Raw genomic sequence first — 26,553 nt, 5'->3', positions numbered from 1 at the left:
TGCAAAATTTTTATTTTTTTTTACAAAAATAAAAATATCGCTTATCTAAATCGAAAATTTTGATATACATATATTTTTTTAATATCATCTGACAATCCTTTAATTATTAGCTTCATTTTCAAAAAAATAACAGTAGCTCTTGAGATGCTGTTATAATTTCAAAAACAAACCGTCATACACACAAGCAAGAATATATTGTGTATATAAACATGGCGATGTTAGACATATAGTAAATTATATACTGTTATTATAATTATTTCTGGGCTATGTTCGGTTGCATGTTTCATAAACATTTCTGGGCTATTGCACTATTTTGTTCTGTGTTTAATAATCAATTGTTATACATTGAGAAAAAAATCTTAATTATATGTATATTAATATAAACATCTGGGCTATTGTATTTAAATTGCTATTCCCATATAAGGAATTATTAGCATATTGTGTATGTGTGTTTTTTTTATTATATTCAACGGTTAAATCCATATTGTTGTTATTTTAATTGTCAAGGATGTCTTAGGATTATTTACTATGGTTTTGTCAAAGTGCTGGATTTAATTAGCACGCGGTAGTATATTTTTATGTCGCTTTCGCATTATTCAAAACAGAGCCGAACATTTATTTAATTTTTAACTAAAATTGTATTCAATTATGTCTAACGTTTAATTTCAAATCAATTTCAATGCGACATATATGTCATATTTCGTATCAATTTGTGGATTGACGTGATTGTGTATTCTTTTGAACGATCTCGGTCAATTTGATTATTGTTCCAATATTATCTAGTATTATTATACAAATGCGGATTTTATGATTTACACTATTTACAAAAAAATTAATAATAAATCACGAAAGCAAAACGATACAATACGAAACTCGAATTTACAGATAGAAAAAATTACGCTAACTATTTTTTCCATATTCATATTTACACAAGTGTAAGTAAAAAAATTTCAGTCAGTTTTTTTTAACAAAAGTAATTTTGTAATATTTTTTATAGAAGTAATATTGATCGGAACTATTTTTTTTTATATAATCTGTTTCAGGAACAATTAATTTTGGTGTATGTATATATATATATATATATATATGTATATAAAATTGAACAAAAATTATTTATATTACATTCGTACATATTTTTTTAATATATATATATTTATAAATTTAAATGCTTGCTATATAGTATTTTAGGAACATCTTTTTCATATATTTTCATAATTATACACTACCAAAAATTGCACTTAATTTTTGAAAAAATTATAAACGGAATATATATAAATATTATATAATATTAAAATATAAAATAAAATGTTACAGAAACAATAAATGCAACGAATAAATATAGATCCGAGAATTTATATTTTTTGTTATATTGGCACCTACATCTTTTTTACAAAATACGTTTGGCACTAATTTGTACTCGATTGCAAATGTAGAATTAAAGCAAATTTTATATATTACCAAATCATTTATCGTAAAAATAAATAACATAAAATAAAATTAAATTCTCGGACGTATATGAACTCAAAAGTAATAATTAAAATATAGTATTTTATCCCTAGGTACTGTACAACTTTCTTAAGATCTAAATTCTATATTGGCGAGAACAGGTTCCATTTTTAAGTGTGTATAACACTCGAATTTATAAATTTATGTATCATATAATGTATTTACATTGTAATAAAGAAACATGTTCAAATTTCTCTATATTTTTTTTGTTCATAACTATCACTATATGTTATATTTACAAAACAATTTTATTTACAATCGTATATTTTAATATATTTATATAGTATGTCACTTTTCATACTCTCACACAAATTGCCATTCGATAGTTTTTCATCTCTTATAATTTATCATTTAGTATAAAATTTATAATGACTATCAAAATAATTTTTAAAATGCCTAAATTTTTAAAATTTGTTTAAAAAGAAACACAATTTTTTTATGTATATATATATATACTAATTAATCAAAAGCACACGATTTTAATATATCACCATGAAAAAATGCCCAATTGTTGCGATATTAAAACCATATAACACTTTAGTAGTTTCAATAAAAATAATTCAATAATCCCTACTACAATATCCTTCATTCATTATCAATCATTATACCATTCCAAAATTGATCCTTTTTCAAAATGTTATTACTAACCGAACGCGCAACCCTTTCCAAACAATATTCCAAAGTACAAACTTATATAGTGATCCTAATTCAAATTTATGAAAATATTTTTAAAGATCGACTCTGAAATATTTTTTTGCTTGACAAATAAAATTTATAAAAAGTTTGCTAAAATAAGGGCGCGTTCAATTAGTAATAACTGAATTTTCATGGTTGTTGTCCTTGATTCTGCTGGCTGTGGTGTTGTTGATTCTGTTGAATCTGGTTCTGGTGCTGGTTCTGATGCATAAGCGACGACTGCTGCAGAGACGGAGCTGGAGAATGAGGTAATCCGAAGCCTAACATCCTGGGATCGCCGTGAAGTCTGAGCGCTTGCTCGAGTCTTTGCTCTTGAGCCATGCGGATTGCTTCGCCTAAGTCTGGCGAGAGTCTAGCGGGTCCTTGAGATACTCCATCTAAACCTTGAGAGAACCCTCCGTTGTGCCTTGCGTTATTTACATCTGCTCCAGCGGCGGCGGCTTGAGATACCGCTAAGCGTAGAGCGGCTTCAGCTTGACTTCTTAATAATGCTTCGGCTTGTTGCATTCTAAGAGCTGCTGTCGGATCTTGGTTCTGTTGTTGATTCAATTGGTTTTCTAGAGAAGCCATGGATCGCATGGATTCGGCTACGGATCTCATAGTGGCTTGGTTCATGGCTACTTGAGCAGCGCTCGGTGAGTCGTTGCCCATGGGAGGCGTGCCACTCTGACTGTCCATCATGCTTTGCTGCTGTTGGTGGTGTTGCTGTTGCATATGTACATTGTGGCTGTTTATCCGCATCGCTGCTGCTAAGCTAGCCGCTGCTGCTTGGACAGCGGGATCCACCGGAGACCCCAGAGCTCCTTGAACTCCACCCTGTGCTTGAGCACCCATGATTCCGGCTGCCGCGGCTGCGATAGCCGCCATTCGATTGGCGTTGTGTAAATCTTCCGGAGCGTATTGCTGATGGTGGCCATTGTTCGTAGCCGTTCTCAGCAAATCGCCTAGCTTGGGCGGTGCGCAATTGTTGTTGTTATTAGTGGGCGGTTCGGAACCGGTCGAGGATGGCCGACCGGTTGACGAGCTATCGGAATGAGCCGAAGGTGAGGCACACAGTGAACCACTTCCTAAGAGCAAGCCAGAGCCTGACGCAGACACGGCAGCTATGAGAGCAGTCTCTCGCTCTCTGCGCTCAGCGGCGGCCCTCGACAAGACGTACTGAGCCGCGAACTGATGCTTGGGCTCCATCCGCATGTGTTCCATATGCGACAAGAGTCCTGGAATAGATTAAAACAATACCTTAGAATCAATCGTAAAAATCGTTCCAAACCTATCTTAGATCACACATGGGTGGTTTGAAATGCGCGGACATTCAAACTACCCTTGTTTTTCACACATGAAAGCTTTATCACCTATCTGATCCTACATACTCTAAGATAAGGTTCAGAATGTATTGATAAATAACAAGGGCTTACCACTCTCATGTGTGAAAACCGCTTGACACACTGAACAAGGCCACATCCTCAGGCTGCTGGTGAGCTGCGTTTCCGGATGGCATGCCAGGTGCTTTCTTAGCGAGCCTTCATTGACGTAGTGCTTTCCGCAGACTGGACAAGGGTGGTTCGCTGTCCTCCGCTTGGCTATGTAAGGATCAGCCGCTTTCATTTGAGCCGGATAGGGAGATGGAGGCAGGGATGGAGTCGATGCCGAGATAGCTAGGTCGCCCATGGCTCCTCCGCCACCGTTGTTAGTCGGAACGTTTTGGTTAGTCGGGAAGTTCGCAGGGGAATGGGGTGAGCGCAGTGGGAACGTAGGAACTGTGATGTCGTTAATTTTGGTAGTAAAGTGAGACGTGGCAGTGGAGGGGGCAGGGGTAAAAAAGAAAGCAAAATACACAGGTCAATGCGAGAAGCACATGTTACTTATCAGCGACTTTACAAGACAAAACACCAATTTGTGGGAATGTGGGCGACGCTGATGGAATAGATCGACTTCACCTATTGCTTAAATAACTTGATATTTTTGATCTGTAGTTAAAATTCAATCAGCGCCGCACATGACGGGTAATTTGTGTTAAAATAAAATAAATATAAAGAAACTCACAAAATAAAAACGAAATTTTAATTATGTATAAAAAAAGAGATCTCTGATCTCTTACCCATAAGTATATTAAATTAATTGAAATATTTCTAAAACTGGCTTTTAAATTTAATTTAATAAAATATTTTAATAAATCTTCTGTTGTAACATAACAATCGTAAGCCGAATGTGTTACAACGGGTAAATCTGTACCAATTAAGTAAGTATTGGTGACATCTTTATTAATAATTATAAATCATTATGAGCTATAAAATTTATATTAAATAGATGTGCCGGTTTTTTTAATAATAGCGCATTTTTATAAATAAAAATTCGAGTTCCGCTGCTGGGGCTCGAACCCGCAACCTCGGAGTTACTAGTCTGAGACGTTACGTATTACGCTATTCTATCCTTGAGAATGAGAAGTAAAAATAATAATAATAAATAATTAATTGTGGGTTTCTTTCATTATAATTTAAGATTATATAGATTATTTACAATTGCAAAGCGTTAATAAGGAAAGTTATTAGAAAGCTACCCTCAATAGATTTTTAAAATAAAAATGAATAAAAGGGAGGGGATTGATATATATAGAATGTCTCAGAAGTTTCTCTTGTTCATCCACACACCCATATTTTATAGAACATCATAGACTTAAGAGACATTCTGTATATAAACATTTTAATTCATATTTAAACATAATTTATAAAAAAGTAACTTTATCTATTATTTAAATTTATATTTGATAAAATAAATAAAATTACTTTATCATAAAACATCACATCACATAATATTTATATAATTAAAAATATTTTGGTAACGATACTTGTTTGTAGGTTTAAAAAAACCAACACCCCTTATATAATATTATTATCATAAAAATATGGATATTTATATATGGTCAATTTTAATGGAGCAAAATAATGTCACTAAGCGATTCATGAATTAAAAAAAAAAATAATAATAATGAATTCCCATAATAAAATATCGATAGTATTTATTGCAAGTATTGCCGTTCACTGACTGAAGCAATAAATTATATCGATATTTTTGTTTTAAATATAAATGCATTATATATTGTGAATTGAATAAACCCGTTGTCGAATCCCCTGCAAAGTCTAGTCTGGTGTATCGCGGATTTATCTGGGATGGCCAGCGCCTGGACGTTGATGTTAACACTTACTGGCAACACCTGAGGCGTTCGGGTCCTTGTGCGTGTTCTTCATGTGCTCCATTAGGGCTTCGCCCCCGAAGACAAGCTTGTGGCATATGGGGCATGGTGTGGCGTTGGGGCCGCCGATCATCAACGCCGCGTGTTGCTGCAAAACACCAAGATGCAGTTGTAGCTCCTGCATCCGACCAACCAACCGAGATAGCGCGATTGGACATTGTTGGTTTTGCGTTTCAGTTTGCGGTCCACGGTTGGAGTACGGGGTAGGCGGGTCGCGCGTAAATATATAAGTTGACAACATTTTAATAACATACATACAATATATTAAAAAATAAAATTTAAATAATGCAAAAAAAATTGACATCCAACTTACAAAAAAATTGAAAATAGTACATCGGAATAAATACAGTTTTTTATTTATTATAAGTGGAATTTAACATTAATACAATTTATATAAAAGTAAAAACATAAAAGTTGGATGTTTCGAAATCAAACATACCGGTTTTTGCGAACAAATTGGAACAGTGTTAAACAAATCTGGAGAATTCAATAAAAGTGGACCTAAATATTTTAATACTAATTTTCTGCTTTAAAATGTATAATATTATTAAAATTTATTTAAAAATTTAAAATATATGTTTTTAGTTATTTTTAACTTAATTCCTAATTTATATATTTTTTTATATTTTTGGAATACTCATTCTTAATCTTTCATTGATATTTTTTTACTTATTAAATGTATTATTTATTAACTATTTGAGCAAAAAAATATAGAAAAACAGCTCAGTTTGCTCAAAAACTGCTTTATATTAATTAAAATAGAGATACCAGCTATCGTGAAATTCCACAGCTGCATAATATTATATGAATAATTTCTGGAATTTCGGCAATTGCAAAGAATTTTATGCTTCATTGTTTATTTATCGGTTATTAATATGGCAATAAAAATATAGAAAAATTTTGCTGTAAATAATCAGTTTTTGGTGTTTATAAATTTTTTTATTAAAAATATTTCATTAAAAAATTAAAATAGTTCCTGATGTTATAAAACGAGCAAATAAATTTGTTATTTAAATCTTTCGATTAAAGTGTCTCTAGTTAAAATAAAGTTACAATCATTGCCTTCAAATAGGAGTTAAAAAAGTCTGGGAATTGGTTTATATTTTTTGGTTAATTTTTAATAAATACGTGCATATGTATTTATTTATATTTATTGTTAATTTAAGTGAAAATATTTTTATGTGGTGTTTTTATAAATTGTAAATTTCAAAATATTTCACTGCGAATATAAATTAATACTTTACGAATAGTTAGACAAATATTCGAATAACGAATAGTTATAAGTCGGGTGAATATAACTAATTTTTGTGTAGATATTTTGTTTATAGATTTTTTTTAATAACTATGTATTAAAGGTATATTTCATTTTATAAAAATCTAAGAAAAAAATTATTACGATTTTTTCAGGTTGATCAGTTTTTAGAAATTAAAAAATCAAAATATTTCACTACTATTATAAATTAATATATTCAGTATTTAAAGATTTGTATTGTATTTCTAGTAACAACTAAATTACAATCATCGCCTTCGAATAGGTATTGGTCGAAGAATCGGATTTTATTTTTGGGGTAATTTTAATGAAACATATATTTATATTTATTATGAATTAAAGAAAAAAATATAACATTATTTCTCTCGTTGGTTAGATTTTGGTATTTAAAAAAATTAAAAATATTTCACTGGAAGTATAAATGAATACTTTACGAATAATTATAAAACGTTAGAATATATTTGGTATTTCAAGATTCGGATTGAATTCTGTTGTTACAACAAAGTTACAACAATCATATTTTTCGAATGGAAATCAGTTTTAATTTACAAAATATTTTTTTGATAACTATGTAAGTATGTTTATTTTTAAAAAAATTAGAAAAAAAGATTACGGTGTTTTTTTAGGTTAATCAGTTTTTAGATATTCAAAAATCAAAATATTCCACTAAAAATATAAATTAATATATTCGGTATTTAAAGATTTGTATTGTATTTCTAGTTACAAAAAATTACAATCATCGCCTATGAATATGTATTGTGTCAATTGTTTAAGAATCGGTTTTTAGTTTTGAAGTAATTTTAATTAAACATATATTTATATTTATTATAAATTTGAGAAAAAATATTTCATTATTTCTTTTATTGGTAAGATGTCTGTGTTTTAAAAAATTGAAAATATTTCACTGCAAATATATATTAATATTTTACGAATAGTTACAAAACAGGAGAATATATTGTCTCTAGTTACATCAAAGTTACAATAATATATTTTGAGTAGGTATTGTGTCAACACCACTCTGAAGTATAGAACTCGTTTTTTTAATTAAATATATGTATATATTTATTTTTAATATGAATGTAAGAAAATATATTTATATGTTATTGTCAGTTTTTAGTAATTAAAAAAAATTAAATATTCCACTGCAAATATAAATAACTCTTATATATGTTATAAAACAAGCATATCTGATTAGTGTCTTTAATTTACAATGCAGTTACAATAATATTTTTCGTGTATGTATTGTGAGTCTGAGAATCGATTTTTATTTAAAGAATAATTTTTATTTAATATGTATATAAATTTACATTTATTATGAATTTAAAAAAAAATATTTACGTTATTTTTGCTTTGTATTTTTAGATTTATTACTAAATATAGTTAAATTTTAATAATTAAATATTTATAAATGTTTCACAAATTGTATAATTTACGTTATGTACTTATTTTTTCTCTTAGTTTGTAATAAAATATTAGAGATAATAATAATTAATTTAAAGGACTACAATTTATATACAAATATTTAATTTTTTTTTAATTAACTCTCATATTCTTTAGAAAACAGATAAAATAATATTTTACTGCAGCATTAAGAATAGATTTACATTATTCATTGAAAATAAATAATTCAAACATTGAGTTAAAAATGGTTTTTGATACTAAATGGTCTTTGAATCTAAAACTATGATAAATAATATTAGTTTTGATTAAGATTTTTTTAAATTCTTGTTCATATTTACTTAAAAAAATGCCTAAATATACGTATAGTTAGGTTTGTTTTAGAAATACAGATAAAATAATATATTATTTAAATTAAAACTGTGATGAAATACAGGTAATATATCATATTTAATTTAAAATCTTATTGCTTCTCAATTTACTTATATTTTGCAATGAATCAGAAAATGCTAATGTTTTTTTGTATAAATTAATTAAATTCGTTGTTTCAAGATACCCATTTTGAGTGAAATAATAGCTCTAATATATACCAATCTTATATTTATTATTTGTAGTGTATTTTATATTGCAAAATTGTCCCAAGTTGTCCGCAATTACGGCGATTCATTTTAAACATGAAATTGAATATCTACTGTGAGTTGATTAATTAAATATTGTGCATGCATCTATTATTATTTTATTATTATTATTATTATTGAAAAGTCGGTTATTTGTATCAAGAAGATCAACTATAATTATACATTAATAGGATGGTTGGAAGAAAAAACCAAAAAATAGTGAGGTCCAAATCGGGCTATAGCGGAGTTGCATCGGATGGGAGAAATAATAGTTCAAACATATAAAAAAATATATTAAATAAATAGAATAAATAAAAACTAAAACTACGTATTATAAGTTAATGTAAATTAATAATAAAATTAGTGTATAAATAAAATAAAATAAATAAATAAAAAAGACGGGAGGTTGGTCTGGGAATACATACATGACTGACCTTGGACGTGTGAGTCCTAAGGCTACTTTCCGTTGCAAAGCCTTTTCCGCATATGTTGCAATGGAATGGTCGATTTTTGGCTCGTTCCACTTGAGCATCATGATTCCTGAGATGCTGCTGAAGATTTGAAAGCTGAATGAAAGCTCGGCCGCAGTCTGGAAGATGGCATTTGTAAGGTCTCTCTCCTTGATAAAAATAAAAAAAAGAAAACATGTTATTTTTTTTAGATTTTATTTATATAACTAAGTCTATGATTTTGGGATATATTTTCGGTTCAAAGCACGCACATGTGACAGAAAAATAGATACTCTTCGTTTCGTGTATATATATAAGTATAAAACAAATAAATAAAATAAATAAAGATCATCTGTACAAAATCTGAAATGCAAAATTTCTCACAAGACGAAATCGATCCGAGAGGTTCTTTTTTTGTGACCCATGTGCCCCGTTAATGCTTAACTCAACTCTACAATTACATTTACGAGACATTGCAAAGTATCATCGTATTTTTTATTTCTGCTAAATGTTGAGTATATTGAACTTTTGTTTTAGTTTGGGGGCTTTTAATTTTTAATTCAAAAGAATGTCTCGGATAAATTTCACATACTGATCAATGAATGAAGTCTATTTGCAGCCTTCTTCAGCTGACCATCATGATTTCTCAGATGCTGTTGCAGATTTGAGAGCTGGATGAAAGCTCTGCCGCAGTTGGGCAGGTGACATTTGTAGGGACGTTCGTCTGAAATTAATTCTTTAGTTATGAATACCAAATAATCTAAAAATGCAATGGAAATACAACAATTAATAAACGCGTTCATCAACTGCGTCAAATTGGCTGATGTGGAAAAAATATTAAGCATAACATATTATAATAGATATGTTTAGTTTTAGAAGCAGGTTGAAGAACTCATGAAAGCTTTGAAGAATTTAACGATTTGCGACCGGGTCAGAGTGCTTTTAGCTCGACGCAGTTTTATAAGCTTGCTTGACTCTTCTTCCTGTCAATAACAATTTATTGTACATGGTAATAAAATCTCACACGAGTGTACACATTTGATTGTAAATTGCCACTTTTGATGGTATAAGATCAATTTTTATTTTATATCGAGATCGTTTTAGTCCCAAGCTTTTAAAAATAACTTTGCTCGTAACTTTATTTTTATCGTCATTGGTTTTATTTTCGCAGCGCCCCAACGTTGACCATGGTCAGTATTGAGTGCTTCGGACTATTTTTATTTTTTTATGAAAAAATCTAAATCCATCCCTGGTCGAACGGATCGACTGGTGCAATTCAGGTCGTTTGTTGGCAGATGCTTTGACACATTACGTCTGGAGCGTCGGATTCTGGATCTTATCCCAGTTTTGAATAACAATAACTGTATATTTTCAGAAATGTTTAACGGCGATTCGCGTTTTAAAATTTTGGCATAAGTATCAACTCCATATTTATTACAAATATTAAAAAAATATAGTCCATCATGTAGTACTTTATTAGTTTATGAACTCAAGAACGTGGGAGCTACATCAGCAATTTAAATTATTCGATGAGCTACTTAAAGCATTTACATCACTTCATATATTGACTGGTATTTTTGGGTGTCAGCAACCTTTTCAAATTGAGTCATTATTTTTAAAAATAAACAGCAAAGATTTCCCAATATTTTTTCAAACAGATCAATAGCTCACTTACGTATTATATATTCTTAGTATTGTAGTTAAGTATAAATATAGTTAAAATATATTTTTGTTTTAACCTAAAATATGTTAAAATATTTTTATAGATTTAAAACGAACTGTATCATAAGTAATCTAACTTTTTTCTTATAACAACATATTAAAAAAATATAATATTTGTATTGTTATTTTTGTACATAAATTGTGCTATTTTTTGTTATTGCAATGATATCTTTCTGTAATAAGTTTTTAACTTTCATATACATATAATATATTAAAAAAATATTATATTTATTTTAATTTTAAAAATAATAGAGCATCAAGTGTTTCAAATTCTATAAGTCAATTTGTTAAGAAAATATCATTCATGTTTATTTATAAAATGTAAAAATATCAATACCAGCCATTGTGAAAGTCCACAGCTGCGCAATATTATGTGAATAATTATTGGAATATCAGCAATTACAAAGTGTTTTTCTTTTGCACAATTTTATTATATATTCCAAGACATGTATTTGGTGCATAAGTATTAACCCTTAATAATTTGTTGATTTTATTGGTTTTTGTTGTTATTTATTTATTACTATTTTTAATGCATTTATTGTGAATTATAGAAAAAATCAGTATTTCTCAATGTTTAATTTATTTTATTGTTTTTACCACATTTTTGTATTAGTGTGTATTAATAATTTATTTAAACACTTTTCTAATATTAAATTTCGTTAATTTATTTTACATATTTTTTAAATATTTTTAAGCTTTAAAAAAATATTTTATAAATATAATGATATGCCTCAAAACAGTGATATATCGACCGCCGTACATGTACGGCGATACTGCTCAAAGGGATGAAATTTGAATGAAAATTACTTTAGCACATATATTAAATATTAAAAGAAATCTAGATTTTAGATTAAAATGAACGAATGCCACATACTGTTTTTTTTTAATTTTTATTTTATCACGTATAAATAGATATTAAAATGAATATGAATCATGCACAAAGTCATACTGCTTGTGAAGTGTAATAATACTTAATAAGCAATATAACATAATTTAATTTCAGTCTGGTGTCTCACTACTTAGTGGTTGTTGATTGTGTTGACACTGTTGTAACGCAACTAATAAACGCCTGTCATTTTACAATGAAATATTAACAATATCTTGAAAAGCCTTAACATTATAGATGAATATAAATAAATTTGTTACGGCTGAAGAAAAGAGTGAGTAATATATATTTTTTTAAATAATTTGTGATGACAAACTCGATGAGCCTAGAATTTTTATTGGCCAAAATAATTTATTTTTTAATTTGATTACACAGAAATAAATAAATTTATAAAGGTTGCATTTGAAGATAATGCACAAAAAATTCGTTTTTTTATTCTGATGGATATATTTTAGAAATATCACAACTCCTCAATAACAAATAATTATAATATAAAAACATGTTATTTTATTTTTTGTACAGTGGAATCTATATTTTTGTCATTAATCTTTTTTTGAAGAGCTAGCGAATATAAAAACAGTTATTTTATAAGAAATATCTAGAATTTATATCCCCAAAATATATATATAAATTAATAAAAATCTGTCAAAATGAGTTGCGTAAAATATGAAAGTGCTACATCAGGTAACTCCTACTCTAGCAATGGGTCTCATTTTACAAATGATTCAGTAGCACTGAACCATTTTTGAAACTGTCTTATTTTTAAATCATATTCTGCGTTTTAGGTCCAATTAAGCAGCATATTTATGAACCCTTTATTCGCTGTATGAAACCTATTGCTCTTTATAAAGCTCCATAAATTCTTCTGTGGTCAGTTTCTTGCCACGCTCCTTTACAAATTTTACATATTGAATCGAATATACGATTTTAATTTATAGCAGGTTGTTTCATAGTATTTTCCAGACCAAGTTCAATGTCTTCGGAGACACTATTTTTTATCGATTATATTCATATAATCTAAGGTACTAAAATGTTTTTTCGAATTTCTCAAAGCATGTGTTCTCTCTCTCCAGAAACAATGCTTTTGTATGTTTATTATACCAAGCAATGACCTGATCTTTCATGGACTGAGGTGGAGTTATGTTTGTGGTAGATATGTATATGAATAAAGCTGTGTTCCTCCATCAAAGCGTATTTTAGATAAGGATAATGAGTAAGAGTATTGTCCAAAACAATGATGAACTTCACAGGCAAATTATGAAGTTTTGTAATCTAAACTTATCTGTAAGTCTTTCACATTACTTTTAAGATACTTGCAACAGTGGTCGGAATGACAATTAAGAAAACATTTTTGTTGTAATTATACTGTATTTAATTTTTGGATATTAAATTGTGTATCAATATAAAATCTGTCATTAGTCTTTCAAGTACTTTGAATTGAGGAAGTTGTGGCCGCGAAGCGCAAATTTTTTGTATAGTATAAACATTATTTTCGAGATTTCTTATTGATTTTTTCAAATATTTTAAGAGTGTTATATACATTTTAATAGAGTATCTAGCACTAGAATTGGAGCACCGTCGCACTTATTGCAAAAGTTAGCTTTTGCATAGGCGGAACACGTTTATTGGCGGTCCAGGGCCAGAGGGTCTATTTTTATTTTTCCCGCTATGCCGGTCAGTTTTTACAGTCGGGATTTGAGCCGGGAACGACGGGTTGAGAACCAACCGCCAGAGAGGGAGAAACGACTGAGGCAGATGCAAAAATAGCCGCGGACCATTCCGCACTTTTTAGTTTTGCATTTTATTTTACTATACGTATACGTATGTGCGAGTGTGTGTGTATCGCAACTCCAAGTTTACTGACCTACGCAAGCGGACGCGAATTGCCGATGTGAACGAGAGTACTCTTCTTTATCCGCTCGCTTTTTCATTAATTTTGTTATTATTAATATTTTTTTCAAGAAAATAAAAGGTTTACGACGAGTGACTTTTGTTCAACGCACGTACACGCCCACCACGACGTCATAAATGAAATGATTTCATTTTAAAGAACAATCGCTAATCGCTCCGATCGATTTTCGATTGAGTAATTACGTCAGCTGCATCTATTCTTTTGAAATGCGAGTTTAATTTTGAATTAAAATAATTTTATCTATGCTTTAAGCTATTGTAATATAGCACAATTATTATTTTATTTAAAATCTTCCATTGTATTACAACGGCCAATGCGTTACAACAGGATAAAAACAAACAATACTACTAAGTTAGTGATGAGACACCAGACTGAAATCAGTCTATAAATTAGTGACATAAATTTTATCAATTATAAATTATTATCACAGCTTACAAACAATAGTATATGTTCCTGTTTGATTTTATTTAAATTATTTATCCCGATATTTATATGTGAGATGAGAAAAATGTATGAAATTCCTATCTATGATTAGATCTGCTGAGAGGGGAGGGGAAGAGGGGACAAATTCCCAGGGCCCGTACTCATTAATGGGGGCGGTTCTGAAAAAAAACTTTTTTCACTTATAATTTAATATTACAATCCAAAACGAAGCTAATAAATAGTATATTTAAAATACATACTTTTATATATTACATGATATTTTTTATTGTAAAAGGTGTAAGAAACAATTAGTTTTGCTAAAAATTAAAAAATAGACGATATCTAAATAATAATATACATATCCTATCTTTGTGGCAGAAATTTATACAAATCTTATCTTTGTGTCAAAAAAACATTTTATTAAATTATATTAAATTGAATGAAAATTACTTATTAATGTCTATAAAATTCTATTCTTAAAAAAGCACACTAAATAATTTGACAAATTAAGTGTTACAGAAAAATGTCTAAAAATAACGATATCTAAATAATAATATACATATCCTTTCTTTGTGGCAAAAATTGATACAAATCTTATCTTTGTGTCAATAAAGATTTATTTTAAATATTAAAAAATTGAATGAAAATGTCTTATTAATGTCTATAAAATGCTATTCTTAAAAAAGCATCTCTAGATAATTAGGCAACTTTAGTGTTACAGAAAAATGTCTAAAAATAACGATATCTAAATAATAATATACATATCCTTTCTTTGTGGCAAAAATTTATACAAATCTTATCTTTGTGTCAATGAAGATTTATTTTAAATATTAAAAAATTGAATGAAAATGTCTTATTAATGTCTATAGAATGCTATTCTTTAAAAAGCATCTCTAGATAATTAAGCAACTTAAGTGTTACAGAAAAATGTCGAAAAATAACGATATCTAAGTAATAATAAACATATCCTATCTTTGTGGAAAAAAATGATAGTAATTTATCTTTATGGCAAAAAAGTTTTATTTTAAATATTAATAAATTGAATGAAAATGACTTATTAATGTCTACAAAATTCTATTCTCAAAAAAAAGTATCTCTAGATAATTTGGCAACTTAAGTGTTACACAAAAATGTCTAAAAATAACGATATCTAAATAATAATATACATATCCTATATTTGTGGCAGATATTAATAAAAATCTTATCTCTGTGTCAATAAAGTTATATATTGAATATTAAAAAATAATGAAAATGACTTATTAATGTCTACAAAATTATCTATTTAAGAAAGCATCTATAGATAATTTGGCAACTTAAGTGTTACAGAAAAATGTTTAAGATTAACGATATCTAAATAATAATATACATATCCTATCATTGTGGCATAAATTAATACAAATCTTATCTTTATGTCAATAAAGTTTTATTTTAAATAATAATAAATCAAATGAAAATGACTTATTCATGTCTACAAAATTCTATTCTTAAAAAAACATCTCCAGATAATTTGGCAACTTAAGTGTTATAGAAAAATGTCTAAAAATAACGATATCTGAATATTAATATATATATATATATCCTATCTTTGTGGCAAAAATTCATACAAATCTTATCTTTGTGTCAAAAAAGTTATATTTAAAATATTAATAAATCAAATGAAAATGACTTATTCATGTCTACAAAATTCTATTCTTAAAAAAACATCTCCAGATAATTTGACAACTTAAGTGTTATATATATATATGTATATATATATATATATATATATATATATATATATATATATATATATATATATATATATATATATCCTATCTTTGTGGCAAAAATTTATACAAATCTTATCTTTGTGTCAATAAAGGTTTTTTTTTAATATTAATAAATTAAATGAAAATGACTTATTAATGTCTACAAAATTCTATTCTTAAAAATGTATCTCTAGATAATTTGGCAACTTAAGTGTTACACAAAAATGTCAAAAAATAATGATAACTAAATAATAGTATACATATTCCATCTTTGTGACAAGAAATGATATAAATCTTATCTTTGTGTCAAAAAAGTTTTATTTTAAATAATTATAAATTTAATGAAAATGCCTATTCTTAAAAAATCATTCTAGATAATTTGGCAACTTAAGTGTTACAGAAAAATGTCTAAAAAAAATTTTGAAGAACACGAGATAATTTTTTATGTAGTTTAATAAATTTAAGTGAAGCTCATTGTTATGAAGGCAAATAATATTTTATTGAAATATAATATTTAATATATGGTTTATATGTTTTTCTTAGTATAATTTAAAAATAATATAGAAAAAAATTCGGCAATGTATTGTTGACTACCCCTGACTTTTCTGGCCATTCTATTATAATATTATTTTTTCTTGTCTGATGCAAGAAGTGTCAATGTATCAGTAAATCAATGCGTGCGAACGTGACAGATATACACACATGAATGAGTCAATGAACTGCCACGAACGACGAACTCTATACTACAGTTTCGTTCATTATTTTTGTTGAATAAATTTAAATATATAATAATTAAAAAATAAATATTAAAATGAATAAAAAAATATAATCACAAATCATCGATTTATTAAATTAACAATCATTGATTTACATGGAATCTAAAACTAATTCTAATAAATACGATGCAATTAAAAAGTCGATTAAAGGGAAAATTTGATTTGAGAAAAATAAAATAAATTAAAAATCGGACGCAAACAGCTTTGGCCTCGGCTATGTTGGGTCGCTTCTAAATCTCTTCCTTGCATTTCTTTATTTATCTTCTGGTCATGTTTTTATTTTTATCTGTGAAAGTGCAATGACTTTGCAGGCTCGCCCTGCAACAGCCGTATGTATGCAAGTTGGTCGGTGCAAAAATGCACTTTATATATAATAAGAATAAGAAGAAAGCCCCTCAACCGAGAGAGAGTTGGCTTAGGTCATGATTTTTATCCTGTCCTCGTTCCGCGTACCCATGTACTTATACACTTCTTTATGCTCGGTTATATTTAACACGCTAGTATACTTTATCTATAAACATGTCCATTGTAAACTGATAAATAAGGTATTAAATGCAATGAAAATTTAGGAATATATTATATAGATGTTAATTATAATTTTTATTTTATTTATTTGCTTAGAATTATTTGCGTATACAACACTGTATGCTATGCACACATATGATCAAACGTTAAAAATCATATCATATCTAATCTTATCATATAAGTAGGAAAAATGCTAATTAAATACAAGAGGCGTGTCATGGAAAAATACGATGCCTGCTATTCACGTATTGCGATAACGATAAATATTAATATTAAAATAGCTCGTTTAAATGTAGCCTGGTATTTTTAAAAGTTGTTATTTTATTTTATTATATAACAAAAAAATAGCCCGTATTATTTTTTTTGTAGTAGTGACTCAAATAAATGGTTAGTTATTTTTTATTTTTAAATTGAATGGTTAGTTATTTTTTAATCATAATATTTTTTGCATAATGAAATTGCTTTAAAAAAACTGATTAAAACTATTCTTATTATGAAGTGAAAAAAATAATTAGTTTCGTTATTGTTGCTATGACAGGTTATTAAATTTGTAATTATTACTTTAATTATTTATTCAAAAATAATAATAATTCAATTTTATTCTTAAAAAAGAGGCTTAAAACTATTGGTTTATTTTTTGGCACGCAGTCAAAAAAATGTAAGCTGTGCAACATTTTCAAAATATTTTGAAAGCTTCAAGAAAATCAAGTTCAATAAAAAAATAACAAGCACAATCATTTAGTGACACATCATTATGAATTAATGAATTGGCAATAGTGACACATAGATTTCCTATTTTAACAGATATATATTAAATAACTTTAACCATGCACAAAAAGCAGACAAGAAATAATATATTTTAGAATTTTTAAGAAAAAAATAAAAATACATATCCTTTATACAAAATTGCAATGGTAGTTTTAGGAGCTTTAGAAACACAAGTTAGTGTTGAAAGGGCTTTCTCTGGCTGAAAGTTTATTTTGCGCGACAATCAAAATAATTTAAATGAAAATAAATAGGAAGATATATTAATAATTCAAGGAAACTTTCATATTTTTTAATTATTATTTAAATAAATATACCTAAGAATCATTTGTACCTAAAACGTGAATATAAAAATTTGCTTTGCTTACTTAAAAATAATTAAAAATATAATATATATACAATAATATATTATATACTTATAGTTATAATTATTATACATTTATTTATAATATATTAAAATAGCAATTAATATAGTTTGCTTATAAACATTATAAGAAATAAAAAAATATATTTGTATTAAAACTTAATTTTTAATACAAATGTAAACATTTAAAAAATAATTGAAAACCGTAAAAACCGATATTTATTCCAGAACGAAAACCAGAACCGAACATATATATATATTTTAAATTAAACCGAACGAAAAAACTAATGGTTATATAATAATAATAATAATAATATTACAAAACGTATAATTCAAAAGTCATACACTATTAATTTTTATGGCTAAAAATAATTAAAAAAAAAACAATAATTAAAAATTCAATTCTAAAATTTTAAGCATCTAAAAATTCTATAAAACATATTTTTTTGCAATTTTAAAAGTATTAGAAAGAGTCATATAATAATAATAATATTAATACGAGACTATTCATTAAAAATTTTTTTTTTGACAAAAATAATTAAAACTAATTAAAATTAAAATGCTTTTAAATAAAGTATCTAGAAAATTATTTAAAAAAAATGAGAGAAATATAATAATAATAATATAATCTAAAAATACGTTTTTATAAAAATGTTTTTTTAAATTTTAAAAGTTATTAAAATATAAATTCATAGAAGTTCAATTTTATATAAATTGCTAAGCAATTAAATTTACTACGGAACTCTTTCATATTTTGTATATATATATATATATATATATATATATATATATATATATATATATATATATATATATATATATATATATATATATATATATATATATATATATATATATATATATATATATATATATATATATATATATATATATATATATGGTTAATATTTCTAGGAGTCGGATTACTCCGCGTACTTTTTTGATTCCGTGTGGAATCATGGTCCCTACGTTTCGGCCAGATTCGCCCGGCCATCCTCAGGGGAAAATTGAGAATATGAACATCCGGTGTGGGCAAAGCCCAGCATGTGGTTGTTCAGATCTGAACAACCACATGAATAAATGATTTCTCAATCAAAGAAAATCTAATTCGATAGATATAGTATTACAAAAAAAATACAATGTACATATCTATAAAATTAATTTGATTTTCTGTATACTGTTTTATATGTAACAAAGTGTCTCTACTCTTAGTATCTACACAATAAAAAATACTGAAGTTGTTACAGTGGTATGTGAAGATTTTGTATTCATATTTTAGAGACATCTTTCGTACATCTTTTCAACTATTTTATTATATTATATGATATTTTACTATCTACCGATTTTTATTTGTATCACATTAAGAGCAGCTATTTTCTGCGATTTTTTTTATTCAAATACTTTAATTATAATATATAAAGTAATATTATTAATATAGTTAATTATATCAGGCTACTTTTAAGCGCACTATCTATTTTCTTTCGCTGTGAAATTAAATCAAAATCATTACGCAACACAATGGCTTCATTCATGCGCAATGTCACCGCTAGCCAAAACGTGCTTCATTATTACCCGTAATTTGCGCATTACGGACCATTTTGATTAGAGCCCACTCACTGCATAGAGTTGTCGGCCATTTTGAATGTAAAATCATCGATAGTGTGGGAATGATGCGAGTGGGGGGAAAGCGCAACGTTCCGAATCGCACAAATGCAACAAACGCAATATAAGTACTATGTGCGATTCGTTTTTGATAGTACGCGCAAAAGTGGACGAGTGTTTTAGGATATGAGGGGGGATTCGATTGGTATTAAAATGCGTTTTCGAACAAAGCCGACAAATATGGCCGCCGATGGGCATCGACGAGTGACGGACGCCATGTTGGAAAAAATAATCTAAATCGACTGTAGGGGATTGGGATTAAAAATCAAGAAAAAAAGTTAACCAAAGTATATTTATTATCGCATATGGAATATAAATATATATAGGCAATTAAATAGTGTAAGGTTTTTTTGCAGTAAACAGTCAAATACTTTTGTAAAATTCTGAATACTGACTAATTTCTGAACAGGTACAGTATCGCATCCATTGAAAAATCAGAGATTAAACAAACATATTATAAATAAACTTTATGTATATTTTTGTTATTAGCATATAATAAGCTATTTAATTTTAAAGATCACGAACTGCTTAAATAATGTTGTGTTTTTTTAAAACAGAAATTTTTTTTTTTATTAAATAAAAAATGTATTGTTTAAAGTTATTTTTTTAATTATAAATATACATTTTCTTCCCATTTTATGGAATATACTGAAAAAAACTTAAGTAAACCTATTTTTCCTGATTAATGGTTTCTTTGTTTCATTTTTGATTCTCCCCAAGGTTAAATAGTCAGTGCTTAAGAATGTCTAAATTCTCACGGCCAATTTGCATTAGGAAAAGTTCCAGACTCTTTCCTTTTCCTACGTTTTTCGGACGTCTAGCTAAAAAATAACCAGTAGTATTAATTGAAAACGTGCGGCTGTGAGTTTTGGGCGTCCAACTTTTTACATCCCTTCTTCTTGTTCGTTTTTACACATTTTCAAGTACGTACTTAACGAAAGCTCGAATCACTTTAAAGTTGGACGCCGGGGACATTAAGCGTCTGTATGTCGCGCTGGAGCTTTTCACTTATTACGGCAATTAATGAAAGAAAATTATCCCAAAATCAATAGCAGTGATTCGATTGAAACATTGAAAACACGGTGAAGAAATACAATTTATGTCAAGAAAAGTGTAAAATGTTGGATTTTAATTATAAATTCTTTGGGGTGGGTGTGTGTGTGTGTGGTAAATTGCAAGGGTTGGGCAATGGGCAACGTTAACGAGGTGAAGTTTTGCTAAGTAGCGTTATTTCGCGGGAGTATTTTTAAGTTAGACCGGTGTACTTAAGTTAAAGAAGAATTGTACGGGAGAAAAGATAAAAGTGAAATACGTTTTCTTATTTTTCCGACCGCACCGAGAGAAAAACGGAAAAGTACGGACGGGTAGAGATCGTTGGTTGTGGAAACGACTAAGATTTTATTTATTTTTTCTAAATATTTTTTTTACTTGGAACAGATTTTTTTAAATAATGTTTTTAAAACAGATATTTTCATATTATTGTTCATGAAAAATAATCTAGATTTTCCTTTCATTATAAACAATAATGTATTTTATAAGTTTATAAGCTACTTAAAATGGCAAATATATTGTTATTTGGTAAGTAGTATTACTTATACATACATAGATACAGAGGCTCAGGGCAATTAATATTTAAGAGGCCCTTCAAAATTTACAATAAAATTGTTGACAATAAAATAATGCTATAACATATTTTTTGTTATGTTCATTTACGTACTTTTTAATTTTTTGGTATTTTTTATAAAAATCATTTAAATTAAATCAAATTAAGAAAAAATATTCTAAATACATCATTTTTTATTTATTTTTTCACGTTATATATGTAAATATATATTATAAATTATATATGCAAACTATTTGTGGTACCATAAAACAGTAAAAGAGCAACCGCCGTACATGTACGGCGACTCGATCTGTGTTTGTGCATCAATGGGAAGTCTTCCTAAACCGATTTCATTCAAAGCAGATCGCAAAGAATTCAAATTTAGAGTCACTGGATTCACAGTTTCTGACCATCTTGTTTTTAAAATAGCGTGCTAAATGTTTTTTTAAAAACCTTCCATCTCTTTGGACTTCCACTAAATAAATTAAAAAATAGCTGGAAAGTATCAAAAAAATATTGCTTCTTTGCAAGATCCTCCTGATTCCACTAAGACAAGATTTAAAGTATGGTTTTTACAAAGTTTTACTCAAAAGAACTGCTTGCACACCATTATACTTTCCTGCCATATTGTCCCACACAGTTTTTAAAATTCAATTTTAATTCCTATAGCAGATTAAAAAAATTTTGACCCGTTTTATAAAATAATATCAAAGCTTATAAAACGTTCTTCAATTGAAAATTCGTTAAGCTTGACGTAACAGATAATAAATCCAGTTTGTTCCTTATGAGATGAATCTGGAGTTGCATCAGAAATAATAGCAAAATAGCCTTCTTAACTTCCTCAATAATTGCGTTTTGAACAAAGAGCCACAAATATTAATAAACCTGTTTTGTATTCTCGTTGAGAGATAATGAAGCTGCATTCTATTTTTGTCTTCTTGTGCAGCTCGAACTTTAAAAACATTCTCCGCTAATATTGGATCATATTTATTCAAGAAAATTATGTGGACTTCCAACGCGTGCATCAGATCCAAAAAATAGTAACCCTCTTATAGCCGGGGCAGCTGCCCCTCCTCTGATTGGCCCTGCATATATATTTGATTGATTGTCGATTATTGGTAGATAGCCAAAAAGTATTATAAATAGTGTTTAAAAGATATTATACGAATCGGACCACCTCATAGATGACATTAAATAAATCAACGTCAATGTCAGCTTGTTTAGAAGCTAGATGGTACTAGTCATATACGAGTCGACTAGCTCAGACGTTCTGGCTCTAACGGCCAGCAAAAGAGGATGCGATCATGACTCTCCATCGTTCCGTAACGCAAAACTGGTATTTCCGCATCAAAATATTTTGACAGTGCTATGGTGAAAGACATGGTTAGTGATTGTGGAACGGGTGGAACGAAAACCTTACAGTTGACTCAACAAAACTTGCCAAAAGTGATTGAAGATGTAAAAGTGAATAATTATTTCTAATCAATTTGTTCTTGATGATAAATTTGTCATCCTTTTTACAAATATTTGTGTTAGCTTTTTAATGTTAATCAATAATTAAATATATTTTTTCATTGCTTGTGCGTTTAAATATGGCTTAAAATAAGATTAGGATATTATTAAATGTCCTTTAATTCAATATTATGTCATTATTTTATTTTATTGTAATTATTCTTCACATCAACTATGTGTGTGCTTATATTTAGTATAAATATATGGATATAAATATTTACTGTAAAGTAAAAACAGTATAAATATTTTTGCTTTATTTTAATTCAGCCGTTCCAGAGTTCATCGATACGCATTCCCATCTCATTTATTTTGTTTTATTTTTACCGAAAGTGTTTTCCTCTCGCTAATTTTTCGTTTTCTTCTAGATTTTCTTTCGCCATGAATACATAGGTATATGTACATATATTTAAACTTGCAACTTATAGGTTAAATTACAAATAAAAAATATTATTTAATTATAAATTACATAGTCAAAACACACTAATTTAACAAAGCTTTGACCCCATATGCATACAATACCCACTAAATATTTTCGACAGTATGTAGTGTAGATAGAGGAAGGTACCAGCACCACCTTGCGCTGTCAAGTCCCTTGTTTACCATCTGTATATATATTACGCTTGTCTTATATTCAAATACGAAGAGTGTACTCTCTGGAAAAAAATACACGCATGTGATTCCCCGATTAAATTTATTGTTTACAGATTGCCGGAATGAGTCCGTACTTTTTTTACGTATGGGCCAGTACGCTTTTTTTCGTTTCGTTCACTTTGTATGCAAAACGACCACTATTCTTTATAACGAGAACCCGATAAAACAGTCTCGTAAAGAATATTTATGTTGGCCTCGACGAATTTTAATTTTGTACACGATTTATTGCGCTTATTATGGCGAAATCATAGAAATGAAAATATGATCAAGTTGAGTATAGAATGGTCTTCGCAAAATTTGTTCAATTTAGTAGAAAATTAAATACATTTAACCCTGTAAATTTGTGATTCTCGATAAGAATAAAATTTTTCTAAAAATAAATATAAAAAGAACTATACCATATTATAATATTTTTTTTATATGGTAAACCTTTCATTGCAACAACAAGCCTTATTTAAATGCACTACAATGAAATAAACCACTACTAAGTAAGTAGTGAGACACCAGACTGAAATCAGTCTTAATCTGTAACATTTATTTTATTAATTATAAACTATTATAATAGTTCAAAATCAATTATTTATCACTGTTATCACCCGTAAGATTATAAAACTTAATATGTGACAATTGATTGGAGTTATAATTATATGAAATAATTAACTCAATTTTTTAAAAAACATTATTAATTTAAAAACACAAGGGTTAATATGAGATTTGTCATCGATTTATATCACTGCTCTATGGTTCTGTTATACATTATATTACATTACATCTGTTTATGTTATACTTTATATGTATGCTTAGTTAAAATTTATATAATGTAAAAATCAGCTATTAAGTTAAGTAAATTAATAAAATAAATACATATTATAAATAGAAATTTATGTTTTTTTTTCTTAAATTTGTGATTTTTAGTATGTAGCCTAACTTAAACACAGGTTTAATGCCAAACTTTTTAGCTTGAGCATAGAATATATTTAATTATAAATAATGTATAAAATAAAATCGTAAAATTTCTTATAAATCATAATTTTTATTAGGATTTTTGTAAACATAAAAAATTGTAGTTTGCTCTTATATATACATTTATAATATTTTTATTACAAAAATATTATGAAACTAATGCAATCGTAAGTTGAAAAATCAAAAAATATTTTATACACAATAAATTTAATGAAAATAAATTTCAGATATTAAGAATCATGATTTTGGTTTAAGAAAAAATAAAATGTTTAAGCTTTTATAAAGATTTTTCATAAAATATTATGAAAAATCACGAAATACGGTATTTTTTTCGCTACGTTATAAAATATAATATATATTGCTTTATTTAAAATAGTTATAATGTTATATATGAAATTCATAAAAAAGCTTTAATATACAAAATAAAAAAACATTATCATTATTTACATCATGAAAAAATGACAATAGTTATGCGAAAAAATCATATTTTATTTTAAGAAAGAAATTATTTAATTAATTCAATAGCATGAATTTTATAAAGATAAATTGTTAAGTATTAAATAAATTACGCTGCAGATATTTATACTTCTGAATTTCGAGTGCGAGCTTTAGAATATTCTAAAGAGTCACGATCACTTCCCTTATTCTTGCCCGTCAGTGCTTGAGAACGCTCCTCTCGCAAAAGTTATACAGCTTATTAACGAGCTTGCTAAATACAAGAATTTTTAACTATAGTTATGAGTAGCTGAGATGGTGCTTATATATTTTAGGCGTGCGCCTTATTTTATTTTTAAATGATCAATCATTATTTGAAAAAAATTGGGGAAACCTGTCATTCATGATAGTCAGAATTGTAATAAAAAATAAAATTTAATACAAATATATTTACATAATTTACACAAAATTGTGCGTTTGTAAATATACATATTTAACTGCGTATTTTCTGTAACGTATTTATTATATAATACATTAAAGCAAAAATGTAATCAATAACATAATAATTAAAACAGTTTTAAAAAATCGATATGATTCTATTTACCCTTTAAACATACTACTTTTTTTATTACTAACATTCCATCACCATCTCTAGGCCTTTCCACGCACATTTATTATTCTCTAACTTATATTAAAAATATTTTGAAGATTTGCCATTAATTGTTGGCACTGAATGATTCGATCTTACTTTAAAAACATAAGCGCGATACACCACTGACTATTATTTGATTCGGGTCTGGGTTTGAATCTTATGTTTTTAAATTTATATCTTGTCTGGAAGATCAAATATAATTATAATATTTATTTTTTATTTTTATTTTATAAACACTTCCGCTGTAACTAGACAGGCTTAAGCCCAATACGTTTCAATCAGATTAAATGAAAACCTATAAGTAAGTATTAAACCACCAAACTGAAAGTCTGGGAATCGGTGACATCTATATAATATAAATTATTATGTGCTATACAATTTATATTCCATAGATGTCACTGCAGCTTGTGCCGGTTTTTTTTATTGATAGCGCAGTTTTTATAAATAAAAATTTGAGTGTCGCTGCCGGGGCTCGAACCCGCAACCTCAGAGTTAGTCTGAGACGTTACGGACTACGCTATTCTTGTCTCAGATTGTCTCAGAAAAGGTTTTCTTTGATTTATCTGAATAATTATAATCGTGCTAGATCGCTTATATTGGTTATTGGTTAATAAAAATACTCTAACAATAAACTACTTTAGCATTACAAGTACGAAAAACAAGCATTAAAAAATTGCAATTAAAAAATCATTTATAAAAAATAGAGTTTATTTTTAATAATCGCTAATAAGTCAATTTTATTAACATTGTCTATTGTGGCATTTAATA

The 26,553-nt window shown here is 27.6% G+C and overlaps 1 protein-coding gene across 1 annotated transcript in view; it reads right to left on the bottom strand.

Moving 5' to 3' along the window:
- Positions 1–1,357: 1,357 nt before the first annotated feature.
- Positions 1,358–26,553, bottom strand: part of dati (zinc finger protein datilografo) — a 95,954-nt gene continuing 70,758 nt past the window's right edge. The window contains exons 5-9 of the mRNA XM_088190409.1: positions 9,779–9,910; positions 9,172–9,356; positions 5,405–5,540; positions 3,618–4,010; positions 1,358–3,419 (exon numbers count right to left, since the gene is read on the bottom strand). Of these exons, the coding sequence (XP_088046535.1) occupies positions 2,332–3,419; positions 3,618–4,010; positions 5,405–5,540; positions 9,172–9,356; positions 9,779–9,910 (1,934 nt within the window). The 3' untranslated portion in view covers positions 1,358–2,331. The remainder of the gene's footprint in view (positions 3,420–3,617; positions 4,011–5,404; positions 5,541–9,171; positions 9,357–9,778; positions 9,911–26,553) is intronic.

This window comes from Plectrocnemia conspersa, unplaced genomic scaffold (genome assembly GCF_051122295.1).
Source record: "Plectrocnemia conspersa isolate PC_06_02 unplaced genomic scaffold, ASM5112229v1 ptg000008l, whole genome shotgun sequence".
In the NCBI taxonomy this organism is placed as follows: domain Eukaryota; kingdom Metazoa; phylum Arthropoda; class Insecta; order Trichoptera; family Polycentropodidae; genus Plectrocnemia; species Plectrocnemia conspersa.
The sequence above is the reverse complement of the archived record's forward strand: the minus strand, read 5'-3'. Positions and strand labels throughout refer to the sequence as shown.